The sequence below is a fragment of the Microcaecilia unicolor genome, chromosome 7 (assembly GCF_901765095.1).
Source record: "Microcaecilia unicolor chromosome 7, aMicUni1.1, whole genome shotgun sequence".
NCBI lineage: Eukaryota > Metazoa > Chordata > Amphibia > Gymnophiona > Siphonopidae > Microcaecilia > Microcaecilia unicolor.
The window spans coordinates 236,047,801-236,060,784 of NC_044037.1; the positions used below are offsets into that span (position 1 = coordinate 236,047,801).

The following is a 12,984-nucleotide window of genomic DNA, read 5'->3' on the forward strand; positions in this document are numbered from 1 at the left end:
GGAAAAGCCACTGCTGTCCCTGGGATTGGTAGTATTGAATCTTGCTACTCTTTGGGATTTTGCCAGGTACTTGTGACCTGGATTGACCACTGCTGGAAGCAGGATGCTGTGTTAGATGCACCAGTGGTCTGACCCAGTATGGTTATTCTTATGTTCTTACGGGTTTTTGGCTAGATTTGAATATAAGCAAACAAAGAGCTTGATGTACCAACTCAGAAAATATATTTCAGTTACAGCAAAGTGGAAAATAAGGAGTAGGTATTTGGTAGTGAAGAAGAAATGTACATATAAGAGCGATTTACCTCATGTATGGAGTTTGCAAAGACAGGTATAGGGAGAGAGAAGATAGAAGTAAAGACTCAAAAATGAATGGACTTGTAGGGAGCAAGAGAAGTTTGAACTTTATGCATAAATGGTTGGGGAGCCAAAATTGTGATTGTAGAAGAGGATGATACATAGTTATAACAATATTGATGGAAGATACTGTAAGTCATGTCAGTTAGTTTAGAATAGACTATAGTAGAGAGAGAGAGAATTCAGTGTAAAACCTGTGAGGGACAGGTTGCAGTAGTCTAAGTGGGATGTGATAAGATAGTGGATAAGAGTTTTGATACTGTGCTCAGAAAGAAAGAACAAAATGTATAGAGAAAGAATATGACAAAATATACTTAGGCAATGCAACAATAAAATTAGACCCTAAACACAAAATTTTCAACAAAATGAGTCTACAGGTCAACATCCAAAATCTTCAGTTCATAATCCATTACATTAAAATGAGTGCAAAAGCTGAAAAATGAAAACAAAAAGTAGAAAAAGTATGTTCCTATATAATCCACAATGCTCTCTATTCAGTTTAAAAGGGATATGCCAAAAAGGCCAAGGATGGGTGAATGATAGCCTATCAGGATAAAGAATGACCGTAGTGTTTTTACAGTAGGGCAATTCCAAAACACCTTGAGATTCCAAAAAAAGATAGCATTATATAGTCACTGTAGTCTTAGTGCTCCCACTGATCAGGTTTCACCCCAAAAGCTTGCCTCACCCAGTTTACTGATTTAACTTAATAGTATATGTTCTCCCCCCACCCACACACACACTTCACCCCCTTCCTAAGAGGGGGCGGCAGGAGGGCCAGTGTCCTGCCTCGTCTGGCACCTAGCAGCTGACTTAAATATGCAGCACTTCAGTTCACATACAGAATATATGTTTCATGCTGTAGAGTCCAATAGAACTCTATTCAATTATGCTGATATTACTGACATGGAAGGTTTGTTGCATGTCATATGAAATATTGTATGCTTTGAGAATTTGCAGTAAGATAAACATGTGGCCTGGAGATGTTTCTAAACATTTCCTAGGAAGTTCAGGAAAGAGATTGGGTCAGTGTATGTATCTGACAGAGGGTGTTCTTGGCAATTGATGTCACTAAAATAACCAAAAGTATTGTATTGTCTCCAATACATTTGCTATGAATTCCTAATAAATTATTGTCATGACATCCAAGTTGTTATTATTATATGACACATACTACAAATATTATACCAGTTGAGATATTTTCAATCAAAAAATCATATATTTAAAAATTATATGATGTGCTCCAAAAAGATGTTGTGGCTTTATACAAATATCTAAAATTATGGCCATTGTTATCTGTCATCGCATAGCTTATGTTGCTTATTGTTGTTGCATATTAATATATATTGCATGTCAATGTATAATAATTGGAACACCCAGCACTTATCTTATTAATAGATCACTTCAAATCTTGAGCATGGAGATGTTTCATATAATCAGCAGTTTCAATCACAAGTCCATTCTTCTAGTTTTCACAAAGGATCCACAGTCAAAATGCGCTTTCAGTATCCAATAGTAACAGAGCCCAATTATCCTGACGGGTCCAGGCTTTGCCAAAATTGATATCCCCTGAAGAGGCCGAAGAACATGGTAGAAGGACAGGTCCTCACTTCAAAATGTCCTCCTACCATGTTCTGTGATACTCCCTGAAGAAGCCAGTCTTGGAGAAATCTGGATCTAAGTCGGGATATTGGGCTTTGTTACTATTGGATATTGAACACATGTTTTGACTGTGGAGAAGAATGGACTTGTGTTTGGAACTTTTGATTTTTTACAATATCTGTACTGATATAGCCACATCATCTTTTCTGAGCACATCACATAATTTTTAAACTCCTGTTGAGTTTATTTTTCCAATACTAAACATTGCTAGCAGCTGCCACTACACCATTCTGCCTACAGCAATGGACCAAAGACATGGTGAAGGAGATGGGATGTGAGATTCTGTATATGTAAATGGAATAGGGAGCTGAGGCTAGTGAGGAGGCTGAGGTTAAAGCTGTGATGAAGGAAGAAAGAGGCTGAAAGGAGGAGCATTGGGTCAACGTGGAAAGAAGGGACTGATGAGAGAGAATAGGGATGGAAAGATGAGAAGGGAAAAGAGGAGAAATATAAAACTGAAGGGAGGAAAGACCAGCAGGAATCAAAGGAGAGACAGAGGGAACATGAATCTTATTAGGAAGAAAGAAAAGAAAAGTGTGGAATTGTAGCGGCAGGTGAAAGAAAAGGCATCTTTTTGAGAAATTGTGATATTAAAAAAAAAGAAAATGAGAGAGAAAAGAAGCAGAAGAAAACTATGAAATATAACAAGGGATTAATTAATGAATAAAGGAAAGAAAGAATTAAAAAAGGAACAAAATAAACATACATATATACAGTATAAGATTGAAGAATACTACTATATTAAAAAAGGAAATATACCATGCCCCCAAATTCTATAAATGGTACTAAAAATTGCACATGCAACTTTGGGCAGATCAGGGGCATTCCCACAATTTATTCGCACTGTTACAGAATAAAGGGGATCTGTGCCTAATTTAGGTGCAGGGATTTATACCAGAGTTTTGTTGGTGTAAATGGTCACGCTTAAAAATAGTTATGGTTCCCAGTGCTAGTGCTTTGCTATAAATGACATCTAACTATGAGCGCCATTTATAGAATAGTGCTAAGCGCTATTTTTTTCAGCGCCGTTTTTTTGGGTGCTTTTTATTGGATTTAGTCCATGAAGTCATGACGCTTTTCTGGTACCTTGTTCTTTCTTTGTCTTTCACTTTCCTGTCATTTTTGTTAGAGTTCCTTTCCTTTAATTGATTTGATTGTAAACTGCCTTGATGTACTAATTGAAGGGCAGTGTAGGAAACAGAAATAAACACAAAGATATGAAATAATGTCATCGGTATGTGAATTTACTCAAATGTTCTAAAGATGGGACGTAGAATTTAACATGAGGCAGAACTTGCTAATGGTTTCCATATAATTTACATCTGGGCTGCTTTAGGAGACAGTGGATACATAGGAAATCACTGTAACTAATGAGAATGAAGTCATTCTTATGCATTTTATTTATTTTGAAATTTTGAAACATTTTTTTACCCCCAGACTCTGAGGGCTGCTGGCAAAACCTACATGATATTTTTTGTTCTGGTGATTTTCCTGGGTTCTTTCTATCTGATAAATTTGATCCTGGCTGTTGTTGCCATGGCCTATGAAGAACAGAACCAAGCAACCCTAGAAGAAGCAGAACAGAAAGAGGCAGAATTTCAGCAGATGATGGAACAATTAAAAAGACATCAAGAAGAAATTCAGGTACTGTGGTATTAACATGGGCATATTTTCATTAGTGTTTTATCATTGGTAACACATTTGGGAAGGTTCAAAAGAGTTCCCTCAATGGGTGGCGGTAAGGGCTCCTCCCCCCCCCCCCCACCTGAAATGACTTGCCTCTGCATGGCCATTTGCAGAAAAAAAAGAAAGACCTACCTTTTATCCGCTGCGGTTAAAGGGGGCGTCGGTGCATGTGGTGCAGGTCAAAAATACGCGTAAACGCCAGCCAGGACCCCCTTTGCTGCAGCTTAGTAAAAGGGGCCCTTTCACATTTGCACAGTGGTCCAGCTGCATTCCCTGAAGCAGTAGTAAGCTGGGATATACTGTGAAACGCTGGCCACCATTGGAGCTACAGCAGGTCCCTAAGAGCAGAGGCAGTTGGCTCTACTTCAATTGTCTGACACAAAATTTTAGAATTTTTGAATTGATAAGTAACTGTTAAAATAAGTTGTGGAAAGGATTTTTATACCAATGGTTATGCTTTAGCCATGGGCATCAGTACCCACTGAGCTATTTGTTTTTAATGAGGCTTTTTCCTTCCCATTTATTGAGCATTAGGACTATAATGTACCTTAATAACTACCTCCTCCCCCTCATAAAATTCACACTACATGATAAACTCGTAGGTTAGGGATCCCTAAAGCTATGTTATGGGAACCTGGTAGCATTAAGTACAAATATTTTCACTGCATAATTTTTACTGGAAATTTTATTTCTGTAATCTTTTTTTAAAGTTTTCTACCCCTTCCATTCTAAATATCAATAATTGAATTGGCATGCAATAGTGCAATCCTTTGGATCTTATGTTTGCAGAAGGGAGAACCTGATGAATCAGTGCTTTCTTTTACTCGTTATGAAGTTGCCCATGCCACTGAAGTTTTATTTTAAAAGATGTATATATGAAACGAATGCACTCTTCCAACATAATACCAAGAAGGTTATTATTTTTTATTATTATTATTTTTATTTGTATTGAAGTGGATTAAACGCTATCAAAAGCAGTTATTGCATGTTAATAGCTCTGTTAACATGTGGAAACCAGTTCTCGATGTAGTGCTGTAAAGAAACAAGAGACAGTCCCTGCACAACAGAGCCTACAGTCGATAAGATTAGGGAGTTTCATTTGTTAGGGAAACGATTAAATAAAATGGGTATTAAACAGATGAATAAGGAGTTAAGATTTAAAAGCCCTGGGCTTTTAGCCAACCTATACAAAATAGTCCATTATCTAGTAGTGTAATAAATGGTGCACGTGAAAAATGCTTCACAGATGCATTAACACAAAAAAAAATCTATATTTTAGTGAGATATGGGGGGGGGGGGGAGAAGTTATCAACATGGTCTTCTCCCCACCCCCACCACTACAATGTCTCACCAAAATATAGATTTTTTGGTGTTAATGCAGGGTCAGTTAGGTAGGTTATAAAATATACACAAATGTCTACGGCTTCAATCTAGTGGCACAACTTTCCAGTTTATTCCTAGTATGTTATAAAGACACAGAGACTCCTATGTTGTTTTATAAAGTAGGCTAGATATAGGCACCTTCTTAGTCTCTCAACTTAGGCACCCTCTTTAAAAATTACTCCCCTATTTATTCAGGTTAATAACGTTTTCTTTTACTTCATAATGTTGCTTTCTAATTTTTATGGCATCAGGAAGAAATTGAGACTTAATATAGGACCTCGATGAGAGGAAACATCTGAACTGCACTATGTATCTATATAGAAATACTAACGGGTCAGTGCTTTTTGTTTTAATCACTAAAAAGAGAGGTTCCAGTACTCAGATGTAGAACCATCAAGGGGATGGTGGGAGGAGGGGTAAACAAGGCAATCATCCAATGTCCTGCACCTCCATGCTATCCCCACTGCCATATATCCAACTCAGGTCTCAGCCACAACCCAATCCTCCCCCTTTCCCTCTTCTTTCCTTCTATAGGGAACTTTATTAACATGATAAAAGGTGAACATGCACTCCTAAATTAATATATAAAGAGGGTAATTTTATTAGCAACTTGTGCTCATAAAATAATGTTTCACACACTTAATTAGGAACTTATAAAATTGCCCATGAGGATATGTGTATACAAGTAGACATTCAGAAAACATAGGGGCCCTTTTACTAAGGTGCGCCCAAAAGTGGCCTGTGCTGGTGTATTCACATGTTTTGGATGCGTGCTGGTCCATTTCCGCCCCACGGTAGAAAATAGAAAATATTTTCTTCCGCGTGTTTTGGGTTTACGCCAAAAATGGAATTACCAGGGTATGCGGTAGCCGGGCGGTAGTGCCAATTTGACGTGCGTTGGACATGAGTAGCACCTACGCACCTTAGTAAAAGAGCCCCATAATGCCTACTTTTATGCAGTATATATCCATAGATATTCCCTGGGGCGGAGAGAGGGTGGAGTAGAAACAAGATTAGCATGTATTTGCATATTTTATATGCACCAGTTCATATGAGCCCACAAGGTTAGGCCTGCCTTAGGGCAAGTATAATTTTGTATGAGAACTTTCAGGTAGGTTATAATGGCACATAGTTGCAAAAGAAACATAGGAAATGCAGCTGTATAGGTGCCCTATTTCACTTTATCTTCAAAATGGTCAGGAGGAGGAAAAAAGACAAAAAATACATAACAGTGATAATAGCAATAATTCAAATTACAAGGTACAAAGTGATTGATAGTATGGACAGTTACTAGATTCTGGTGCTACTGTGTATTGTCCTTGATCCAAAATAAAGGCCTGGTGCCATCAGCTAGTAAAACATTGAGAAGCAATATCAGTAGTTGTGTGTTAGGTATTTACTGTGTTGACATTGTAAGTAGTATACCATTCTAATTCTAATGTTGTATTACCACGTGGTATTCAAAATATTCTGCTTCCTGTAAATCACACTTGTTTATTCTTACTTTTATTAAGAGGACCTCAGATCTTCCCGGCTTGGCTGTTCTATTCAGAACTCTTTTGCATGATATTTTCTTACATGCGCTCAAGCTGTTTTCTGGAAGTATTTATTATCACCGGTCCTATATTTGCTATCAAATTCTTTCAGAGGTCAGGATTCTAAATCACTGAAAAAAACTCCCACTCGGAGAAAAACCAGTGATTCCTGCCCTCTGAAACACAGTTTCCCCTTGTATCAAGCAGAATATTTTCTACAACTGATTCTGTCGTACATTTACATTTAAATAGGATTAAATGCAGTGCTCAATCTCACAGCTTTTAGTTTGTAGGATCTCTATTCTCCCCAACATAAACAGTCTGTACTTAGCTGTACTTTGGGGAGAAAACAGCTTGAGCGCATGTAAGAAAATATCATGCAAAAGAGTTCTGAATAGAACAGCCAAGCCGGGAAGATCTGAGGTCCTCTTAATAAAAGTAAGAATAAACAAGTGTGATTTACAGGAAGCAGAATATTTTGAATACCACGTGGTAATACAACATTAGAATTAGAATATTTCACCAGTGGTCCCTATCTAGGCATTAAAGTAGTATACCATGCCATACTTTGAATTGTTATTTGAATATTTTTACTGCTGTAATTTTCTGTAGCTTATGTTTGACTTAGTCTTGCTTTACACCGCCTTGAGTGAATGCCTTCAAAAAAGGTGGTAAATAAATCTTAATAAATAAATACTATGTCTGTGTTTTGTGGAATTACAGGCAGCGGCGGCGGCAGCAGCAGCAGCAGCGATGGACACAGGTGCATTGGCTGAGTCAAGGGAATTCAGTGGAGGGGTTGGGTTTGGTGGACTTTCAGAAAGCTCTTCTGAAGCATCAATGTTGAGCTCAAAAAGTGCCAAAGAGAGAAGAAACCGGAGGAAGAAAAGGAAACAGAAAGAAACTGATGGAGATGAGAAAGGTGATGATGAGAAGTTCCATAAATCTGAATCAGACACCAGCATCCGAAGAAAAGGTTTCCGTTTTTCCATTGAAGGTAGTCGTCTGACATATGAAAAGAAGTTTTCTTCACCACACCAGGTACAGAATATTTGAGCTGTTAAGAATCTGGAAACCGCTAGGAGCTAAGACTGTTTTAATAGTTATATGGTATGCCAGAGTCATAAGGAACTGTGATCCAATATACATATACACACATATATTTGTGTCAGAATTAACTGCATAGATATTGTGCTTCACATTGAAGCAAATGCACTGAAGCAATTGATTCATTGGAAGTCTACTTGGAAAGTGCTAAAGTAGAAACTTCACAGAAATATTTCAAGTACTTTATGGACAGTTACTTCATCACTGGCCAAAAACCTCCAATAATCTTTCCCATTTTTTCTTATAATTTTCTTGTGATTTCCTTTGCCTATACTTTAAAAGCAGTGTTCAGTGCAGATCGAACCTCTTATATAACCTTTTCATAATATAATCATTAGCTTCAGGCTCTCAACGGGGATCCGTTTTGCCCACTGGCTTTCTCAAGGGAGACTTAATAGCAAAACAAATGTAAAGTATCCAAAAGCCTCAGGGTCAAATGGTTTAGTTCTCAGAAAACTTACTTGCAGTTGTTCTTAGGACATATTTGCAGCAAACCCTTTTCAAAATGACGCTTAAATATAAATAAGACGCCATCTGGAAAACCCTCCAATCAGAGTGAGGATAATCCAACTACAGAAAAACACAAAGGACAAACCTAGAAAGTGTGCTAGGATCATCCAAAAAACTGTTGTAAAATGTGGCCCATTTCAAAACAGTATTTTAAACCCTTGGGTTCCATTGTTTGTAAACAATGAATCCAATTGATGGGTGTAGCTATGGGGGCAACTTTTGCCCCCACTATTGCCAACTTATTTATGGCTGATTTCGAAAAACAATGGCTAAGGAAATTACCTTTTCAAAGCTTGATTTTGTTTTGGAAAAGATTTATCGATGATGTTTTTATGGTGTGGGCGGATGATCAGAAAACTCTAACAGATTTTGTAGTTTGACTTAATCACTGCAATCCAGTTATTCAGTTTGCTTATGTTCAGACTCCAAGATTCATTTTCTGTATGTTGAGATATTATGGCAAAATGGCCAATTTAATACCAAGGTGTTTAAGACAGCTACGTATCGCAACACCCTTCTTCAATATGGTAGTTGTTATCCGAGAATTTTAAAAGACAGTCTGCCTTATTCTCAGGCACACAGTTTTTAAAGTAAAGGCAAAGAAAATCACAGGAAAATTATAAGAATAAATGTGAAGGATTATTGGAGGTTTTTGGCCAGTGATGAAATAACTGTCCATAAAGTGCTTGAAATGTTTCTGTGAAGTTTTCACTGTAGCACTAAGGACTTTGGAGGTCTTTTTCTCCATTTTTGAGTTTCATGCAGCTGTAAAATGATGTTTTAAGCACTTGCTATTTATATCACAGTATTTTTGTAAGAAGTGATTCATAAGGACTGTGGAAAGTTTCTTCTTTTGCAAGGTTGAATATCAAAACAGGTTTTCCATGATTAGTGTATAAGTGGCACAGTTTACTGTCATACACAGCGGCTATAACTGGAAGAAGAGATTTAAAAACTTCCAACTATAGTAACTTCAGAAAAGCTATAAACTCTCAGGTTTTCATATTTATATTTCTATGTGAAGTGGAAAAAGTCATCCATTACAGCAGAGTTATAATATGGTACACTGACTGCTCTGACTATTGGTATTGAACTCATTTTAAAACAGTCTGTATTAGGAGGGTCTTTTTTCTTGATTTAGCTTACACTTTTCTCAGTAGTTCAAGGTGAATTATTTTATTTGCATGAAAGTAAGGTTAATTTGCTAACCCACAATTTACTTGCAAACACCCTCTGCTTAGGGATTGGAATTGAGAGTTTCAACTTACAATGTATGGTAGACTGATTTAAGTTTTTCTGGTTCAACTCTTATATCTGTCTTATTTATAGTCATTGCTGAGTATCCGTGGTTCCCTGTTTTCACCAAGACGCAACAGCAGAGCGAGCCTTTTCAGCTTCAGAGGCCGAGGAAAGGATGTAGGATCAGAAAATGACTTTGCGGATGATGAGCACAGCATATTTGAAGACAACGAAAGCAGAAGGGGTTCTCTTTTTGTGCCAGGCAGACACAGGGAACGGCGTAACAGTAATATTAGCCAGACCAGTAAAACATCCAAGATCCTGCCAGTGCTTCCAGTGAATGGAAAGATGCACAGCACCGTGGACTGCAATGGAGTGGTTTCCTTAGTCGGTGGTCCATCAGCCCCTACATCGCCTGTTGGACTACTTCTACCAGAGGTGATAATAGATAAACCAGCTACTGATGACAATGTAAGGATTTTTTATATAGTTTAGGCATGGTGGCCGTTTCCTGCTGCATTGGCCAGCGCTTCTACAAACTAAGAGTCCTTAGGAATGATCCCTGGTGAATGAACCCGCTTCTTGCAATGCTTTTAACATACTAACAGCTTAAAGTAATGTACTGAATCTTATCCCTTAGTCTGCAAGAAAATATATTTGCTTACTAATATTTTTGATTAAGAAGGTACTTCTTGATGCGAAACTTATGGCTTTAATGTGCAAAAATACCTATATTAATTGCATAGCCTGTTACTTTTTATCTCACAATAGAAGCTCAAGGGGTCTTTTACAAAGCTGCGGTAAGCCCAGCAAGGGCTTACCACTCGCTAATCCGGAACTACTGCCGGCCCAGTGTGGCCGCTGGTGGTAATTCCAGCTGGAGTGAGTGTCATTTCCTGCGCTCTGGAAATGTTTTTTCTGTAGCGTGGTGCTAACCTGGCAGTAATTGGGCATCGCCACTCACTGCCAGGTTACAGTGGGAGCCCTTAACGCCACCTCAGTGGGTGGCGTTAAGTGATTCCTGTTGCATGGCCATGCGGTAAGGGTTATCTTTCCTCGTGACCATTTTTGGGGGGGCATTTTACCTCCGGTAAAAAGGACCCTGGCGCGCGCAAAAAAAATGGCCCCCACCACTACTGCAGATCCCTTTTTCCCGCAGCTTAGTAAAAGGACCCCTAATTTTGTTTTGTTGGTAATTGTACAAATAATTATAGAATGACAAAAGTTTATTTAATAAGTATATTAAGGAGTAGTTCTATTGTTATGGGTATGCCCTAGTCACAGGTGGGTTTTGATAGAATCATTCTGAAAAGAGTATTTAAAACATCCTGAAAATGTAATTAGCAGCATGCTCAAAGCAGCATTTCCATTAAGCCAGAAATATTTTCAAAATAAAAATAGTACAGAATAAATTAACATCATGCAAATACAATTCTAACACCAGCATAGACATTGTTTAGGCTGGCAATTCCTCAATCTCCTGAAAACAGGATTAAACCTTACTGGGAATGACCATGCTCTTCCCCTCTGCCACCTCATTGCCTCTGTGCTTGGATGTCTGATGCAGCTTTTTCAGATTTTTTCAGCAAGAGTTGGAAAAGAGGGAGAAATAACTAAGGGTGCAGCGCTACGCTATCTCTCGGTAAAACATAAATCTTCATTTTAAGACTTGTGAAAAACCTTCTAGTAAATCTTCTTTGTTACAGTGTAACAGTGATAGAGTAACAGAAGTGTTGCATAGTTTCTTTCTTTAATTCTTCCAAAAAGATACGAAGCATTTTTACCACTGAACTTCAAATTTTATTAAACAAAAAATTATTCCGAGCAAACCACATAAATGTGCAGCATTTGAGCAAATGTGGGCTGTGTTATATGCAATGGAAGGTAACGATATATTTGGGTATATTCCAAATGCTGCAGTTCAACTTTAAAATGCCTTTCTACTGTAAAAAATATCAGCATGCTAAAGCACCATTAAGTCAGACTTTTATTATTTGTTGACCGTTGTGAAGATATAGGTCAGTCCATGTGAGATACCTAAACAATCTAGCAATGAAAGTAAAAGGCCATCATGAAAACACAGGGAATATTTGTTAAGACACAACACCAGACAGTCTAGCACATAGAATAATATTATTGCTGAAATTTATTACCGTCATCAAGGACTTTTATGTTCTATCCCCAGTGCAGCACACTAAAACCATACTGATTTTTTTGGAAAACTGTGGCACTTTCACAGTGACTCTTGGCGATTCCATGTTAAGCAGTATTGCTGTTAGCTGATCATGAGTGCCTACCACTGTATACAGATTGCCACATAGATTTATAGGGGCCCTTTTACTAAGCCGTGTAGGCACCTACATGTGCCCAATGTGCATCAGTTTTGAGTTACCGCCTGGCTGTCATGTGGCCCTTGCGGTAATTTCATTTTTGACGCGTGCCCGCTAGTCACGTCGAAAAATATTTTTATTTTCTGGTGCATGGGTGGTAATTGGGCGGTAATAGTCTATTACCGCCCAGTTACCGCGTGAGACCCTACTGCTAGGTCAATGGCTGGCGGTAAGGTCTCAGACCCAAAATGGACGTGCGGCAATATTCATTTTGCTACACGTCCATTTTTGACAAAAATGTTAAAAAGGCATTTTTTTACAGGTGCGCTGAAAAATGATTCTGCGCACACCCAAAACACGCGTCTACACTACCGCAGGCCATTTTTCAGCGCGCCTTTATAAAAGGGCCCCTTGATAGTCTTCTTGCAGTCTCGCCTCTCTACCAAGAGTTCCGGTTTTCAGTTGATATTTTTAATTTTGCTCATTAGGAGGTCCTTTTGCTAAGGTGCACTAACATGATAAGACGCCTATAGGAATATAATGGGCATCGTATCATTTAGCACACGCTAAATCCATTAGCGGACCTTAGTAAAAGGACTGCTAGATGTTAGATATGACACGTTGAGAAACACACTTAGCACCATCAGAGCTATCATAGTCCTAGCAGTTTAATAATGCAATAAGTAAGAAAAGTCTGGCATAATAAACTGAGAAGACTGAAGACTGCATGAAGCATGCTACTCCTTATCATAAATTCTAGGCTAGTACAGTAGAGTCGTTCCATGTTATATTGATGGAAATGGTGATTTATTTAAATATTGAATTTACAGGGCACAACCCCGGAAACGGAAATGAGAAAAAGAAGGTTAAGTTCTTATCCAGTATCTATGGATTTCTTAGAAGATCCTGCTATGAGACAAAGAGCATTGAGTATAGCCAGCATAATAACAAACACAATGGAAGGTATGTTATGAGTTGTTGTTGCATGTTTCGGTTCCTGTATTGTATGATGATGATCAGATATGTCACAGCTCTTCAGACTTGGCTGGTTCAGTCTTTAAAGTGAAAATTAGATCAGTACTTAGATGCAAGTCAATGAGTTCAGGCTTAAAAAGTATGTGATAATTTTCCCCCTTCTTATGAGGCTTAGCTTAACTTGAGTGGATATGCTGGTGTGT

The 12,984-nt window shown here is 38.1% G+C and overlaps 1 protein-coding gene across 1 annotated transcript in view; it reads left to right on the top strand.

Annotated features, from left to right (window-relative positions):
* The window catches only part of LOC115474187 (sodium channel protein type 2 subunit alpha-like), a 335,664-nt gene that overhangs the window by 123,687 nt on the left and 198,993 nt on the right, over positions 1–12,984 (top strand). The window contains 4 exon segments of the mRNA XM_030209540.1: positions 3,454–3,660; positions 7,344–7,661; positions 9,567–9,947; positions 12,637–12,769. Coding sequence (XP_030065400.1) covers positions 3,454–3,660; positions 7,344–7,661; positions 9,567–9,947; positions 12,637–12,769 — 1,039 coding nt within the window.